Source organism: Eptesicus fuscus, chromosome 3 (assembly GCF_027574615.1).
Source record: "Eptesicus fuscus isolate TK198812 chromosome 3, DD_ASM_mEF_20220401, whole genome shotgun sequence".
NCBI classification, from domain to species: domain Eukaryota; kingdom Metazoa; phylum Chordata; class Mammalia; order Chiroptera; family Vespertilionidae; genus Eptesicus; species Eptesicus fuscus.
This window is the reverse complement of record NC_072475.1, coordinates 23,987,897-24,006,025: the sequence shown is the minus strand read 5'-3', so window position 1 is coordinate 24,006,025 and position 18,129 is coordinate 23,987,897. Positions and strand designations below refer to the sequence as shown.

General features: G+C 46.5%; 1 protein-coding gene across 1 annotated transcript in view; it reads left to right on the top strand.

Moving 5' to 3' along the window:
* LOC114231795 (uncharacterized) overlaps positions 1 to 18,129 on the top strand; it is a 49,351-nt gene that overhangs the window by 20,133 nt on the left and 11,089 nt on the right. The window contains exons 4-15 of the mRNA XM_054713684.1: positions 340 to 381; positions 710 to 739; positions 4,503 to 4,547; positions 5,139 to 5,186; positions 5,348 to 5,394; positions 5,497 to 5,546; positions 5,818 to 6,035; positions 6,129 to 6,379; positions 8,890 to 9,024; positions 16,535 to 16,673; positions 17,588 to 17,641; positions 17,908 to 17,988. Of these exons, the coding sequence (XP_054569659.1) occupies positions 340 to 381; positions 710 to 739; positions 4,503 to 4,547; positions 5,139 to 5,186; positions 5,348 to 5,394; positions 5,497 to 5,546; positions 5,818 to 6,035; positions 6,129 to 6,379; positions 8,890 to 9,024; positions 16,535 to 16,673; positions 17,588 to 17,641; positions 17,908 to 17,988 (1,140 nt within the window). The remainder of the gene's footprint in view (positions 1 to 339; positions 382 to 709; positions 740 to 4,502; positions 4,548 to 5,138; positions 5,187 to 5,347; positions 5,395 to 5,496; positions 5,547 to 5,817; positions 6,036 to 6,128; positions 6,380 to 8,889; positions 9,025 to 16,534; positions 16,674 to 17,587; positions 17,642 to 17,907; positions 17,989 to 18,129) is intronic.

Here is an 18,129-nt window from a genome sequence, read left to right as displayed (position 1 = left end):
TCCAGAATTCTGCACCGTCCGCATGGAACGTGTGCCTGGGAACCTCCTAGGTGTGCAAGCGCAGGGGCGAGATGGGCGCAGTGGGCAGGTCAAGGCCGGGTAGGACTCGGGTGACACCCATGGACGATGACTGCAGCCCGCGTGTGAGCTGAGCTCATACTTAAACGGTTCAAGTTTATTGTGTCCATTTCCAAGGAAGCTTAAGCCCCCTTAGTGGTGGACTAGAGAAGTGACTAAAAGGAGAAATCAGTTGAGTTGGGACCCATTTTTCAACAGCGTCGTTACAGTGGTTCCTGCTGCTTATTTGTTGTGTGCTTCTTGGCGTGTGTTTTTATTTAGGAGAGGACAGCAGTTCCGAGAGCAGTTCTGACAGTGACTCTGGTAAGTCGTCTGTGCATCTGTTTCTTTAATTCAGGCGAAGCACACAACCCTTTATTTTTATTTTAAAGCCATACACACACCTCTCATTGCTTCAGGACATACTAATTTCTAGCATGGTTTTTGTCAAGTACCAAAAAAGTACTTACATGGGAAATAATTCTAGTTGGCAAGCGAAGTAGCAAAACAGGATGAGCTGAAGAAGAAAGACAGGAAATGGTTGCTATTGGTGAAAGGCAACCATTTTACCTATTCTCCCATTAGCCTGGGTTTTCTCGAGCTGGCATCTGAATCTGACTTAGCCTTTTTTTTTTTTTTTTTTTTTTTGTAGATAATGAGGAGCCGAAAACAGAAGAAACCAGTAAGTACATCCTTCCTCTGAATTTTTACTTTTGTTGTTGAAAGGAAGAAAGAGAAAGTTAGCCCTCGGGGTTTTTTAAGTTTGTTCCTGATCTTTTTCTGTGCAAAACTGAGTTAGCCATTAAGCACCTTCTAAGCATTTTGAACATTGGAGCCCGTGTTCTCTGCACTGGGGGGTGCAGAGATTGGGGCTCTGCTCTCACGGCTTCCCCGAGGAGAGAAGATTGAGGCCGATCCCGATACGCAGCGTGGCCACAGTGGTGCCGGCTTCCTTCCTGCTGGTCACTGCTCAGGGATGATCGCAGGGTAAACACGCTGCTGCTGAAAACGAGGCAGGACTTGTGGTCTCCAGTTCCTGGCTTGCTGTTCTGGCTCTTTGTGAGCAACTTGAGTCTGAAACCACTTTTAAGGACATAGATTCTAAATATAAAGTATGGTTTGCGTCTAAAGTTTGGTGAGTGACTAAGCTGGTGTTTTCACTGATTCTATTATACGAAAGGATTTTTGTCCCCGGTCTGAGCATCTGATCTGCCCGTGAACATAAACACTATACGAGGCAGTCGGAGGGCTTCTTAGTAGCACTTAAAATAAATGAAGTCTGTTCCCTCAGAAGGCCTTCTGCACTTAATCTAATTCCCTCTGCAGTTCCCCAATGGGAATCTCCGAAGGCCGTTGTAAGCTCTTTGCAGTCACGTTGTGTGTTGATAAAAACCTGTAATTATCTCCCTGTTACGCTCGTGGAGTCGATGTCCATTCTGATATGCAAAAGGGAAAAATGTGATCCGGCCCTCCGCCTCCCAGTCTTCTTTATGCATTAATGGATTGTTTCATCCTTCGAAATGTAGTCAAAAGTCCATCCTCCACCGATTGGCTTCGGGCAGGAATGGAAGCAGAAAGCTGCGTGTAGGGATCACACCTTTGTGGTCTCCGGCCGCTAACTGGGTCAATGGCCATGGGGACCCAGGGTCCAGAGGCAGGACCCTTTACGGTCCAGAAGCGAGGTCTGGGCCACGGCCGGCAACCCCGGTGGAAGGCACTGGGAGTCAGCGGAGCTCACGACAGGCTCAGAATTGGGTGGCAGGCTGGGGTCAGTGCGGTCAGGCAGGGCATGTGCGGGCAGGAGCGGCTGGCCCTGGCCCTGCTGGATTAGGCACCGAAGTCTTTGGCAGTGAAAGTGCTCTAATGTCTTCTGTGGGCAGAGGGTGCTTGTCCTTAGAGCCCAGGTTCATCCAAAGGGCCCTGCCTTCCCTGAGGGTTACTCTTTTTGTGAAAAGGCCTCTTATTCTCCTCACTCGGGGAGAGAGGGGGCAGACACCCTCCCACTTACTTCCATTCTCAAGAGGAAGAGGTGGGCCACCCCCGGGATGCTTGCTCCTGCGTGGGCTGGCTGGCACTGTGGCCCATCCATCTTCCTCGTGATTGGATGTATCCGTACTCACAGGCCTGAGCTCTGCGATCGTCCTTGGGTATAGATCGGAGAGAAGCTGTGGCTCATGGGCTGGGGAGAATCGCACCAATTCCTCCACTTTGGCTGGGAAGACCTAGTCACAGATGGGGTTTGCCTGCTGGTTAGGATCCTCTAAACTCTTTTCCTTTTTCTACTCCCAAGGCAGACAGCAAGACAGAAAAACATGGGATGTGGATGAAATACAATGTGACGTATGCCATTACATAATTTAGAATTTAATCATCCTTTAAGGGACAGTGGCTGAGGGAATCTGATGGGCGGGTTGTGTGGTGCAGGACTGGGGTCAGTATTTCAGAGCCTCTTCATCTATTGTATTCTGAGTCCAGGATTTGAATCCTCTCAGTCTCCCTTTGCCATTCGTTTTAGTGCTGTTTTTTGAAGTTGGTTCTCTCTTGCAACCCTGGTCCCTGGACACTGACTGCTCTGAAAGTCCCAGAGATGAGGCAGCTTGTGTAGCTCCAGATGGAGCTCTGTCCTGCGGGAAGGCCACACCGCTGGGCACTGGTGAGGGCACAGGGCCTTTCACCCGTGTTGAGGAGTGCTGTGCCACCCCAGGGCGACCCTCCCAAAGGCCGTTCAGACATTTAAAATATAAAGCCAGGCATCTGACCCCAAGGGACAAGGTTGTTGTCTACTTTGGAATTCTTTGAAAAAAAAAATGTTTTTATTGATTTTAGAGAGAGAAGGAAGGGAGAGGGATAGAGAGATAGAAACATCGATGAGAGGGAAGCATTGATTGGCTGCCTCCTGCACACATCCACTGGGGATTGAGTTGCCTGAGTTCATGGGTTGATGCTCAACCACTGAGCCACACTGGCCAGGCTACTTTAGAATTCTTGAATTTTTTAATGAATCCTACCCATCACCGTAGCAAAATAATAGTTATCAGGTAACACGCATTGAGGAATTGCTGAGTGCGAGGCACAGCCCCTAACTATAATTAATTTTCCCAACTTTGTGGGGTGGTAGTATTTTAATCCCTATTTAACAGATGAGGAAAGTGAGGCATGGAGAGATTTAGTAACATAACTAGACAGCCCAAGCTCATGCAAGCAGTGGCCAGTGTAGATAATAGGAAATCCAGCGCTGTTCCCTTTCATAGTACACTAGAGGCCCAGTGCACAAAATTTGTGCACTCGGGTGGGGGGGCTCCCTCAGCCCAGATTGCGAGAGGGCGCAGGCCAGACCGAGGGACCTGATCGGTGCACGATTGGGGTCAGGGAGGGACGCGGGAGGTTGGCCAGCCAGGGAGGGACCATGGGAGGGCTCCAGGGCATGTCCGGCCCATCTCACTCAGTCCTGATTGGCTGGACCCCAGCAGCAAGCTAACCTACCAGTCGGAGCGTCTGCCCCCCTGGTGGTCAGTGCACGTCATAGCAACTGGTCGACCTGTCGACTCTCTGCCCCCTGGTGGTCAGAGCACATCATAGCGAGCGGTTGAGTGGCCTTACCATATCATTAGCATATTACACTTTGATTGGTTGAATGGACGACTGGACACTTAGCATATTAGGCTTTTATTATATAGGATTTCTGGTATTACGGAATTCTGGTCACTCAGGAAATAGGCATTGAACCCTTACCAGGCCCTAGTGATAACAGTTCTGAAGCTTACATTCTAGTGGGGAGAGAGCCAGGCAGCAGACACACTGAACTGCAGGTGCCAGGTCAGGGGGAGGGGGATGCTGAAGGGAAATGAAGGGGGAAGAGTGAGTGCGTCAGGCAGGCCCTGTTTCAGCGGGGCCAGTAGGACAGTGCTCAGGTAAGGTGACCCTGAGCACACACCTCAAGGGTGTGAGAGAGTGAGCAACGAGAATATCTGTGGGAGGAGATAGGACGTGCAAAGGCCCTGAGTCAGGAGTGTGCTTTTGGGTGGAGAAATGGTGGGGGGTGTGGTGGTGGTGGTGGTGGTAGTGGTGGTGGTGGTGGTGGTGATTGGAGGGCAGTCAGGGCCCGGAGGTGGGCACCTGGGTCTTGTCGAGTCTGGAACCACGTGGAAGGAGTCTGCGCGCTAAGTCAGAGAGCCTTACAAACTGCCTCAACTCAGATTCCAGTTTATGCCTGAAATCAGATGTTAACCCCTTTCTCCCTTCCAAGCACGTCCCTCCCTAACTCTGACAGCCTATGGTGTCAGCCAAGCCTTATCTGGGGAACAAGGACTCCTGCTCATTTCCTGCCTCCGGTCAGCCTTCAGGAGGGGCCAAGTGCTCTGGTTGAGAAGCTGGCGGGGTGAGGGGGCGGGAAGGAGGAGATTGTTCGAGAGCACCTGTGCCCTAAGCCCTTCTTGTCTCCACAGATGGGGAACTGGGAGAGGCTTCCGCCGAGGGCGCTTCCGCTCCGGGTAAGAGCGAGGCAGCGTGCTGCCTTCTTATTCTGTCTGATTCACCCCGCCGTCTCCATGCAGAACTGTCAGGAGGATGCGAGGATAAGGTTGAGGGATGCTGAGAGCAGTGGCTGCTGCATAAAAACGTCAGATAAAGAGTTATGTGCCCAAACGGGGTGCGTTGAAACTTGTCACGTTCAAACTTATTTCCATGCATTACCAGGGTCGGGGAACGTCCGGCCCGCGGGCCATGTAAGGCCCACAAAATCATTTGGTCTGGCCCTGCCAAGGCATTAGGGATGAGTTAATGAAATGCTTGACCGAATAGAGCAGGCTGATTTTTAAGTTGATAATTTTGTATGACCCAGGAATGATGTTACAAATATCCAAAGGGCCCTTGGCAGAAAAAACGGTTCCCCACCCCTGCCTTAGACCTGCAGTGGGATTCTCAAATATGACAACATTTCATGTGTCATTGAATCAACACACAGAGACGGTTAAAATGTGTTGAAAGTTCCTGTTGGCTGTGAAGCTGAAGGGGTGTGTTTAGTAGGAGATTTACCCCGTGATTGACTTGTGCCAATAGATGTGTGACAACATCTTTTACAGCTGAAGGATGGGGAGACAAGGAGTCACCCACAGATCATTTTAATTCAGGTATGAACTTAAGTTTTCCAAAACATTATTTTAATTATTGCTGAGGGGCATATATACCTTTGAATTTTATAATTGAGCATATTACACATATTTATTTAAAAATTATTATTTGAAAATGCCGATCACATTCATATAAGTAAAACTTTGTCTCTGTTATTTAGAATGTATCAAAATTGAACCTCACTGTCAACACTGTAATGCTGAAAATGTAAGTATCTTTTAATTATAGAATATGACTCTCTATTTTGTTTTATTTAAGAAAACACTTAATTATATGTTATTTATTTATTACATATGTATTTTTCTCCAGAAACACAATGAACAAGTGACCCCCAGACTCCTTTCCGGGGGACAGTTTTTGTAAGTAATTGTGAATACAGGAGACTTAGTATTATCAGTAATTTAATTTTCTGCATAAACATAACGCCCATTAGGGGAGACATAAAATAGCATAACTAATGTCATACATTTTATGTAATTACCTGGATTGTTTTCTTTGATAATGATGCTTCTTTAAAATGCACAGTTTCCTTAATGCTTTTGAGTGAAATTAAAAATGTAAATAATTGTAAGAAGTCTTCTCCCAACCGAACATTGAGACTCAGCAGGTGTTCTTGTCTGTCCAACGCAGGCTGAAGGTGGACACGGAGGGAGTGTACGAGTGCACGGAAACTGGCCTGATCTTTGAGGTTAACAGGAAAGTTGACATCAAGTATTGCATTTTGTCCTGGAGCAAATACGCAGACCTGGTTGTCAAGCCCTGGGCTGTCGGGGGACCCATGTTTGATGTCAAATGTGACCCAGCCTGTCTTACCTCCATCCAGTTTCCACATTCCCTCTGCTTGGGTCGTAAGTACTTGTTTGCTAAAATGTTAATGATGGTGTGTATGTGTGCAACCCCTGTAACACCTGGACCACTCATGTACCTTCATGTTTTAACAGGCCATGATGCCAATATGACATTCAAAGTCTTACATGTTAAAAATTCCGAGGCCTCGTTAGAATGCACTGTGGATCATTCTGCGACCCACGTCAAATGGCACGTGAGCTCTCTTTCTCCTGTGGGACCTGTTATTCAAAGCGAAGAAACATTATACCACCACGGGGCTGTGATTCTGTACAAAGTCATCGACCAGAACCCATCCTTATCTTTCCGGGTGTACATAGCAACCAATAACGAGTCCTTCATCAAGGTAAAGCCAATAAACAGGAATAATGAACGTTCGGTTCTTTGTGTTCAAACATCACACCACGTGTAGGTGTGGGTCCTGGCCCTGTTAGGTGCCCCCCTTTGGGTCTAATTTGGCACTTACCTACAGAGGTTATGATGTCAGTGCCTGGGTGTGCCCCGAGTCCTCGGATCCACGGAGTATGGTTGTCTATACACGTCAAGGGCATCACGAAGACAGCAGATGGGGAGGTAGCTCTTCAGGGGTGGGGTTGGCCCAGGCAAGCAGGCCTGGCCTTTGAGGGTTGCCTGATGGACAGCCGAGGCCGGCTGCTCTCTGCAGCAATACCTCTCAGAACGTCGTCTGGGAACCAGGGGACAAGGACCCTCGGCATCAGCTGGGAGCTTGTTGCAATTTTGGCGCACGCTCAGCCCTACATCAGACCCACCGAAGCAGAGCCTGTACTCGGCAGGATTCCCAGGGGACTCGGGCATGGTTAGAGTGTGAGAAGCACCTGTTCCAGAAAACACCGGGGAGACATCTGGGGTCTTTGGGTCCAGAATAGGGCGACTTGAGATTTCTCGTTGGCCTAACGCTCCTCAGATATGATGGGCCTCCCAGGTTAACTCATTAAACGCAGAGCAATGTTTTGGATAAAAAATTGTCCTATGGTTCGTGGCCTCAGCATTCTGTGTTTTATGGCAGCAAATATTCATGAATCCCCTGTTGCGGTGAGGGAAGAGGAGGGAGTTTGGAAAAATTCATCGTGGTTCAGTTTTCCAGGATGTAGAATAAGACTGTGATATTGAGCCCATTTTCTGAACTAAATAGATTAGAATAGTGGTAATTGAATGTCCTTTCATACTTTTCGCCTTTCTCAGTGCACTTGTAATGGCTTAGAGGTAGGTGGAGAACAAATAAACAAAGTAGACAGATAAAACAGTGCCTTGAAATTATACTTTCAGATCTTAGATCAGGGTTTGACATAAGTAATGTAAGCATTAAAAAACAAAACAAAAAATTAGGCATTAGATCTGAAGTGTACTATACTAATTGAGGAGTTCTAGTTTGAATTACAGAATTTATATCAAACTATCTACTCCCAGAGGTTTAGGTTGTAGTATTTCCTGGACTTTAAAATTGATCATACTGATTATAATTAGCAATATGTATGAAAATTTAAACACTTTATAGTAAGTAATATAGGCTTTTAGTTTCTTCCTAAGAAGGTAAGCCTGCTTTTTGTAATCTCATTAATGATAACATGTTCAATTGGGAAAAGCTAGTTTTCAAAATGGTATAAAAACAATACCATCTAAAGTATAATTAGCATAGGTTTGGAATAAATACTATTATTTAATGAGCTTTGTATTTTTAAAAAAATTTTTTTGTTCAAAATAATAAAGGTTTAGTTTTTACAGCAAACCCAAGGTGGGTTGGTTGATTTCTGGGCAACTTTAAAAAGAAGTTTCTATTGATTTTAGAGAGCAAGGGAGAGGGAGAGAGAGAGAAAAACATTAATGAAGAGAGAGAATCATCAATGATTGAGCCCACAACCTGGCCATATGCCTTGATTGGGAACCGAACCAGTGATCTCTTGGTTCCTGGGTTGACATTCAATTGCTGAGCTGGGCAGCTTTTTAAAAAAATAAATTTATTGGGGTGACATTGATTAATAGGATCATGTAGGTTTCAAGTGTACATTTCTATGGTACAAGATCTGTTTACTGCAGTGTGCCCACCACCCAAAGTCAAGAACTTTGTAGTTTGAAAAGTAAATTCAGTCGACTAAAAGGGCATTTTCCGTGCTTGCTGGGAAGCTGGGTAAGAAGCAGTCCCGTCAGCAAACGGAGAGGAGGAGCCACCGGAACAATAGGGCGCACGCCCAGCGCAGGCAGGAAGCCCTGTCTGGCAGATGTTTTATGTTTGCATTCTTCTTCGTGGGATTTTTTTTTTCCTGTGCAGGAAAAGGTTTCCTTGACCTTTGCCTACAGGAAACCCACATTTCATGTCAGCTGCACAGCTGCTTTACCAAGGGAACCTGGGCCAAAGGTTGCTTTAACCTCTTGGGGGCCATTCGAGCAATACATACAAAATCAGTGTCCCCTCCAGGGGGGTAGTTGTGACAACCAGCTGGAAACGAAGTGCTGGGGAGAAACAACGCTGAGTAAACTGGGCCCAGCCCTAAAACAGTTGCTTTCCATCCCCGTGGTGGGCACGTAACAAGCACAGATGTAGATGCTGGTGCTAACTTAAGTTTGTCAGGTTCTCCAGAAGCAAGTCGATGCCCCGCGGGCTACCTGTGCTGCTTTTAGCTGTCGGGCTTTTACAGAAGGATGTTTGGAGATGCAGGAGCCCACGGTGCAGACTGAAGGCGCCTGAGCTTCAGCATTTCTTCTGAGAGCACCAAGGAAGTCACTCGGGCCGGCACTTGGGAGGAGGAAATGAGGCACCTGCAGCCTGGCCCTGCACGGCTAGGTCTCTTAGAGTTGTTGCTGGTGCGTTTCACAACCAAAACCTATTTCCATCTTTAGGATATTGCCAAGGCTGTCAAGCACTCCTCTAAGAAATTCATGAAAATCGACAAGCCTCCTGTGTGCCTGAAGTTATTGCAGAATGGGAAGAAGTACAGACTGGTCAGTGAACCGGAAGCAGACATCATCCCTGAGGTACATATTTTATACACCAACCTGGAGTGTAATAACAGGGAGGGATGGATATTTCTTAGCTATGGTATTTTGAATCCATTAAAATGGTGAAAAGGAATCCATTTTGTTCTCGTTTTTTATTTCCTACTTATACGAAAACAGTCATCTTGCTAATCTTGTAGCTTATTCCAAAGATGCTTTTTTTTTTTTTTAAATCCTCACCTGAGGATATTTTTCCATTGATTTTTAGAGAGAGGGTAAGACAGGGAGAAATATTAATGTGAGAGGAACACATCGATTAGTTGCCTCCTGCATGAGGCCTGACCAGGGCCCGGGCCGGGGAGGATCCTGTATGTGCCCTTGATCGGAGTCGAACCCAGGACCCTTTGGTCCATAGGCCGATGCTCTACCCACTGAGCTAAACCGGCTAGGGCCCAAAGATGCTTTGAATTTAAGGATTAGTCTGCAACCATTGCAAAGATAGACTAGCCGATCACTTTCCCTTTTAAAGGGTTTTAAATTTTCTTGAATGTTTCATTAAATTCTTTAGTGTTAGCATCAAAGGAATGAAAAACTCAAGTTTTATTTTAAGTTACAGAGAATTTAAGGTTAATGGAAAGGAATTGCTAACAAGGGAGTTTGGGCTTTTCTTACTGGAAGGCATTTGAAAAATAGTTATGGGAACATATTGCCATTTTGATTTAAACTATTCGCTGTACACACCATGGCATCTGTAAGTGATTTCAGTTTCTCGTAAATGACTGAGTTATTCTTAAAACGTATTTTCATTATGTGCTCTGAATGTGTGCCGTAGCTTATCTAGCCTAGCCGTCTGTGTAGAAATTCCTTTTGAACACCTCTCTCTGTTCCTTTTATAGTATACGAAAGGTCGAAAACCTGTTTTGATCTTATTATATTAAAATAGGAAGCAAGAGAGAGCTAATTGTAATGATCTATGTTGCATTATTCTGTTGTATTATCAGGGGCCTCGTGCTCTTTGGAGCAATCAGGTTGTCAGTTTTCCGTAACTTTGGAACACAGACCATCTTATTTTATTTCCAAGGGTCTCTTTGCACCCATGTCCTTTGAGCCTTACGACAGTGCAGCTGTGGAAACGAATGTGCAGAGCAGGCATGTGATCAAATCGCACACCTGGGCAGCAGGGAGCCTGGCCCCGAGCCCCCTCTGCCCTTGGCTCCTAATGCCACGGTCATATCACGGATTCTGATCAAGCCCTAGCAGACGGTACCTCCAGTCAATGACAAGACGCAGACTGCAGCCTTGTCCGGAAGGGGCAATTCGATCTGGAGGGTTTGCTTAGGACAGTGATTCTTGGCCTTCGCTGCATAATGGAATCCCTGAGGAGGTTGAAAGAAGTCTGTGGCCTCCAGAGATCGTGACTTACTGCTCTGGGAATGGCCTGGGCATCGGGCTTGTGAAAGCTCCCACGGTGACTGTGATGTGCCGCCAAGGTTAAGAGCCACGCAGAGAGGGGATAACGCATAGTGAGGGCATGGGTCTGCCCAGAAAGACACCGCCATGGTCCCACAAGGTTTTCCTTACCAAGATGGTGGTGGCTGGGGACTTTAAATAGTCTAGTTCTGTCACGAGCTGCGTGTGCTCTCTTAACCAAATTTCAGGCATTTAAAAATGGGGATAATCTCCCAGGATTGCTCAGAGGGTCGTATAAGTGGTTTGGGGGGCACTCTGAAATTTGTAAAACTGAGTAAATCTGAAGGTGTTCTTATTCGTTTTATACCATTCATGATTTCTTTAACTGACATTTGTGAGGAGTGACTATTCCAAGTAGGCCTGGGATAAGAGCTAAGAATGAAAAAAGCCAGTCAGTCATGAGCTATTCCCTCCAAAGACACCAGCGTAGAGGGAGAAATGCTGCATTTCTGTAAAGAGGTAATTTTCACATAATGCGGTATTACCATCGAGATGGGTGCAAAGTGCAGCGGGTTTTCAGGAAGGTTCCCACGTGGTGACATTTGGTTTGGGTTTGGAGGGTGAGGGAATCACTGGGGGAGGGAACAGCAGTGCCTAAGTGAGGAGATGGGATGTGCAGCAGGGCTTGGCATGGGGGTCGTTGCAGGGAGGGGAACACACAGGGCTTTGGGGAGAGTGGGGCCAAGGGAGGGCGCTATCTTCTCTTTATGGGCCCTGGTGACCCTTTGAGGATCGTGAGGATAAAGCTAGTGATTTGGAATGGAAGGGGAGAGGGGCCGGTCAAAGCCGTTGGTTTATGATGGCAAGGCCGTGGGTGATTTAGTGATACAAAGGCAACGAGATACTGCAGGTTGTGTTTTAGATTCAACACAATAAGGTGAAGCTCGCAATGAAGTGAGTCACAAGTGTTTTGGTTTCCCAGTGCATATAGAAGTTATGTTCATACTGTATTATAGTCAGTATTAAGTGTGCAATAGTATTATGTCTAAAAAAACCAATGTACAGCCCGGCTGGCGTGGCGCAGTGGTTGAGCACCGAGTTATGAACCAAGAGGTCATGGTTTGATTCCCGGTCAAGGGCACATGCCTGGGTTGCAGGCTCTTCCCCAGTGCAGGGCATGCAGGAGGCAGCCGATCAATGATTCTCTCATCATTGATGTTTCTATCTTTCTTTTCCTCTCCCTTCCTATCTGAAATCAATAAAAAAAATAAATAAATAAATAATGTACATACTTAATTAAAAAATACTTTCTTGCTTAAAAAATGCTAACCATCAGCAAGTCAAAATGTTTTTGCTGGTGGAGGGTCTTGCCTCAGTGTTGATGGCTGCTGAATGGTCAGGGTGGAAGTTGCTGAAAGTTGGGGTGCCTGTTGTCTTAGGTTGTTTTTTTAAAATATATATTTTTATTGATTTCAGAGAGGAAGGGAGAGGGAGAGAGAGAGAGAAACATCAATGATAGAATCATCGATCGGCTGCCTCCTGCACGTCCCCTACTGGGGATTGAGCCCACAACCCAGGCATATGCCCTTGACTGGAATCGAACCTGGGATCCTTCAGTCCGCAGGCCAATGCTCTTATCTACTGAGCCAAACCAGCTAGGGTTTAGTTTTTTAAAATAAGACAATAATGAAGTTTGCCACATAGATTGATTCTTCTTTTCATGAAAGATTTCTCTGTAGCATGCAATGCCGTTTAATAGCATTTCACCCACAGTAGAACTTCTTTCAGAATTGGAGTCAATCCTCTCAAACCCTAGCACTGCTTTATAACGTAAGTTTATGTAATATCCAAATCCTTTGTTGTCATTTCAACACTCTGCACAGCATCTTCACCAGGAATGGATTCCATCTCAAGGAAGCATTTTCTTTGTTCATCCAACTTGTCATTTGTTAAAGTGTTATCATGAGATTGCAGCAATTCAGTCACATCTTCTGCCTTGTCATTTAATTCCACTTCTGTTGCTATTTCCACCATACCTACGGTTACTTCCTCCCCTGAAGTCTTGAACCCTCAAAGTCATCCCTGAGGGTTGGAATCAACTTCTTCCAAACTCCATGAATGCTGATATATTTTTAAAAAAATATATTTTATTGATTTTTTATAGAGAGGAAGGGAGAGGGACAGAGAGTCAGAAACATCGATGAGAGAGAGACATCGATCAGCTGCCTCTTGCACACCCCCGACTGGGGATGTGCCCGCAACCAAGGTACATGCCCTTGACCGGAATCGAACCTGGGACCCTTCAGTCCACAGGTCGATGCTCTATCCACTGAGCCACACCGGTTAGGGCTGAATGCTGAATTTTGACCTCTTCCCAGGAATCATGAATGTTGTTAAATGATATCTAGAATGATGAATTCTTTCTGGGAGGTTTTCAATTTATTTCCCCCGGATCCATCAGAGGAAATCAGTCTATGGCAGCTATATCCTTAGGAAATGTGTGCCCGGTGCATGAAATCGTGCAAGGGTAGGGTCCTAGGCCTGGCTGGTAATTAGGGCTGATATGTGGGGTGACTGGCGGAGTGATAGGGGGGCCCCGGCTGGCATCCACTTTGGCTGGCCTGGAGCCTGTGGGCTGGGGGCAGCTCCTGTGTTGAGCATCTGCCCCCTGGTGGTCAGTGCACGTCATAACGACCAGTCGTTCCATCAGTCATTCTGCTGTTTGGTCGATTTGCATATTAGGCTTTTATTATATAGGACTAGAAGCCCAGTGCACGAAATTCGTGCATGGGGGTGGGGTGTCCCACAGCCCAGCCTGCACCCTCTCCAATCTGGGACCCCTTGAGGGATGTTTGACTGCCTGTTTAGCCCCGATCCCGGTGGTGATCCCTAAATGGGCAGTTGGACATCCATCTCACAATTCAGTACTACTGGCTCCCAACTGCTCACCTGCCTGTCTGCCTAATTGCCCCTAACCCCTTCTGCCTGCCAGCCTGATCATCCCCTAACCACTCCCCTGCCAGCCTGATAGATGCCTAACTGCTCCCCTGCCAGCCCGATTGCCCCTGTTCTCCCCTGCAGGCCTGGTCCCTCCCAACTGCCCTCCCCTGCTGGCCTGATTGCCCACAACTGCCCTCCCCTGCAGGCCATCTTGTGGCAGCCATCTTGTGTCCACATGGGGGTGGACATCTTTGACCACATGGGGGTGACCATCTTATGTGTTGAAATGATGGTCAATTTGCATATTACCTTTTTATTACATAGGATATATATATATATATATATATATATATATTTTTTTTTATTTTTTATTTTGTTGTTGTTGTTGTTGTTGTTGTTAATCCTCACCTGAGGATATTTTTCCATTGATTTTTAGGGAGAGTGGAAGAGAGAGGGAAAGACAGAGAGAAACATCGTTGTGAGAGAGACACATCGATTGGTTGCCTCCCAAATGTGCCCTGACCAGGGCCTGGCCAGGGAGGAGCCTGCAACTAAGGTACGTGCCTTTGAACAGAATCAAACCCGGGACCCTTCGGTCTGCAGTCCAAAGCTCTTATCTGCTGAGCCAAACCCTGGCTAGGGCAGGAAATGTATTTTTTACATAATAAGACTTGAAAGTAGAAATTACTTCCTAATCCATGGGCTGCAGAATGGGTGTTGTGTTAGTAGGCATGGGAACATTAATCTCATTATGCATTTCCATCTTTTGTTGTTTCAATACTTTTGTTGTTGAAAGTATTACATATGACCTCTATTTCCCCCATTGACTCCAGCCCGCCCCTGTATTCCCCCCTCCCTGCCCCAGGCCTTTAGCACCCCACTGTCTGCGTCCATGGGTATGCATATATGCATTCAAGGTCCCTGGTTGATTACCTCCCACCCACCTGTCCTCCCCCACCTTCCCTTTGAGATTCCATACTTAAGTGGCAATATTTTTAAAGGAATCTTTTTTTTTTTTTCCTGAGCAATAAGTCTCAATAGTGGACTAAAATATTCAGTAAGCCATGTTGTAGTCAGCTGTGCTGCCTTCCAGGCTTTGTTGTTCCAGAGCACAGGCAGGGTAGATTTAGCATAATCCTTAAGGGCCCCGGGATCTTCAGAATGGTAAATGAGCGTTGGTTTCACCTTCACGTCAGCAGCTGCATTAGCCTCCAACAAAGGAGTCAGCCTGTCCTTTGAAGATTTGAAGTCAGGCATTGACTTCTCCTCTCTCGCCATCAAAGTCCTGATGGCACCTTCTTCCAGTGGAAGGCTGTTTTGTCTACACTGAAACCTGTTGTTTGGTGTAGCCATCTTCATTAATGATCGTGTCTAGATTTTTCTGGATGACTTGCTGCAGCTTTTAGATCAGCACTTGCTGCTTCACCTTGCACTTTTATGTTATGGAAATGGCTTCTTTCCTTAAACCTCTGCAGCTTCCTCACCTCTCTCGGCCTTCGTAGAATAGAATAGAGTTAGGGCCCTGCTCTGGATTAGGCTTTGGCTTAAGAAAACGTTGTGGCTGGTTTGGTCTTCTATCCAGAACATGAGAACGTTTTCCCTATCAGCAACAAGGCTGTTTCACGTTCTTAACCCTTCGTGTGTTCACTGGAAGAGCATTTTCAATTTCCATGAAGAACTTTTCCTTTGCAGTCACAACTTGACTGTTTGGTGCAAGAGACCTTGTTTTTGGCCTGGGTTGGCTTTCAACATGCCTTCCTCACTAAGATTTCAAGTTTTTGATTTAAAGTGAGAGATGTATGACTCTCCCTTTCATTTGAACATTTAGAGGCCATAGTCGGGTTATTAATTGGCCTATTTTCAATATGGTTGTGTCTCAGGGAATAGGGAAGCCTGAGGAGAGGGAGAAAAGTAGGGAAACAGCCAGTTGTTGGAGCAGTCAGAACACATACATACTTATCGATTAAATTCGTGATGCCCCCAAACAATTATAATATAATTATAATACTAATTATATACTAATAATATAATTATAATACTAACAATTATAATACTAATTATAATACAATTATAAACAATTATAACATCAAAGATCATGATTACCATCGCAAATCATAATAATAAAAGGCCAAGAGGCGTCACGACCAAAACGACCAGACGACCGGTCGCCATGAGGTGGCATTGACCGCCTCAGCCCGGGTCCGGTGGGTGGCGGTGGCGGCCGGAGCGAAGCAGCCCGGGTCCTGGGTGCCGGAGGGAAGCCGGTGCCGGCAGCCAGGGGAAGGAAGGCCCATTCTTGCACGAATCTTCGTGCATCGGGCCTCCAGTATAATAATAATGAAGGAGTCTGAACTGTGAGAATTTCCAAAACGTGACACAGAGACTCGAAGTGAGCAAATAAATGCCTTTGGGAAAATGGCGCCAGTAGGGTTGCTACAGACCTTCAGCTTGTAAAGAACGTAATATCAGTGAAATGCACTAAAACAACGCACGGGTTGTACTTTTAAAAAAAATGCATTTCTCCCTCCAGACTCGCTAGGCAGCCTGGAGAGGAGCAGCGGAGGTGTAAGGCAGGAGGCGGCTGTGTAGCGGTTAAGAGCGCACGCTTTGGCGTCAGGAGGTGCGGGCGCACATTAAATTCTGCCACTTCCTACATGTGAAGTTGGGCAAGTTAATTTGCTTCTCTGAGATTCTCTACCCGTAAAACAGCAGAAAGAGGGTTTGGTGGGGGAAGGTGTTCAGTGAGGAAGTGTGGGTAAAACACACAGCATAGTCTGTACCTGTTGTTGAATCTGCTCCATCCAGATTGCGTGGCGTGATCTAAGCCAGAGAGGGGGAGGAAGTTCAGACGCACTGACGAAAGGGCGGCTGGTGGGTGAGCACACGTTCTAGTTTGGGAACAGGAAACATGAAATCAGGAAAGGGCTGAAAAGTTAAGCTTTAGGAAAATGTAGCAGAAAAGGAAGTTGGAGTGAGGGGGGCCTAGAAGCCAGAGAATAAGAGGGCGTTTGATTCAGGAATGGGATTTCCGGGGCCAAGGTGTCGGTGAGCAATCAAGTAAGTAAGCAAGCATTGACCTGTCTAACAATTGTCATCATTTGTTATTTTGGACACCCATTGGCGACATTTTGTCGTCAATGAGTGAATACAACTTTTCCATGAAAAAAAAAAAAAATCACTTTCTTTTTTTTTTTTTAAGGAAATTGAATTTGTGGATGGTTCCCTTTTAAAACTGAAAAGTTATATTGAAGTTTATTTGGAGCAACCAATGGAGTTTAAATTACTGTTGGTCGAAATGGATTCCGACGAGATTGTGTGGAAAGCGAAACTGAGAGAATGTAAGTGTTTTATATCTTAAAGGAAAGCTGGGGTGTGGGTGGTGGGGCTGGGAAAGCAAATAGAGTAATTGTCCCGTCAGCATAACATTTAAAGATCCGATGGAGGGAAAGGCGCCGCTCCTGGGACAGAAGTGCGGCCCTGGTTCTCAGGCACCCACGTCCAGATCCTGGGGGTCAGTGGGTGGCTCAGCGCGTCTGTGGAGACTTCAGACAGTGGGGGGAGTTGGCCAGTGGAGTTGTTGTTTTCTTACCGTTCTGAGGTTTGGATCTCAGATATCTTAGGGGTATTGTAACATGCCCTGGATGTAGCTCTGCACTTTGGCTGACTGCATGTCTCATTGGCTGACTCTGCCTTTTTGGTCTTCAACGGATAGTTCTCGCTCTCTGCGATTACAGCTCTGCTGGGGGGCCCCATTGCCCCTGTGACCCCCCGTTCAAATTCTTGGGGCTGGGAAGCCCTCTGACAGCGCCCCGCTCCCCTTTAACATCCTCTCCTGCTCATTATTTATCTCAAAAATTCAAGCCCAGTGCTTTTGTGCACATACCAAGTGAAGCCCCAAACTCATATGTGAACTTCAGAGAGGTTGCCAAGACCCTAGAGCAGGGGTCCTCAAACTACGGCCCGCGGGCCACATGCGGCCCGCCGAGGACATTTATCCGGCCCGCCGGGTGTTTTTGCCGCCGCTGCCTGTCCTGCTTAGCAGCCGACTCGTCCCGGGCCCGCAGTGCGCATGTGTGGAATGTGCGCCTCACTCTCCGACTCCCCTCCAACGGTCTGAGGGACAGTGAACTGGCCCCCTGTTTAAAAAGTTTGAGGACCCCTGCCCTAGAGCTTCACACACTTTCACAAGTTGATTTCTTGAATTCTGATTTCATACCAGTTTTTCTAAGTGATGCTTTCTGTACTTTAACAGGTGACTGGGTTCAACATGATCAGAGTCAGAACGTTTCAAAAAGCAGCACAAGTGGTAAGTGCTGGTAACTGGACAGTAAGCGAGTTGTGCCCACTCTGTGTCCCTCCCATCCGCTAGGATTTGTATTTTGCTGCGCCGAGGTGGTGGCATTATGGATCTGTTAAGTGCTCTGTAACTCTGTTAATCATCTGAACAATCTTGGAATCCATTTTCAATTGTTTTCTACCTCAATGATGACTCTTTTTTTAAAAAAAAAATCCAGATTGAAGGTAATAAACATGATGGAAAGCAAACTTGTTGATTCTTTTTTCTTTTTTAAGGTAAAAGGCGACGTAAAGTAAGTAGCACTCTACCTGAAGAGGAGGTCAATGCTAAAAGAATGAAGCAGGTTGACACTTCAGGTTTGTAACACTGCCCTCAGTGGCCACCAGTTATTTCCCTGGGCTCTCCCGTCGATGTTCATCCATCACACATGCTCTTGGATCGGTGTTCCTAGCGCCACACCCAGTTGTGGGCGCCTGTGTCCCAGCGCCTTGCCCTCG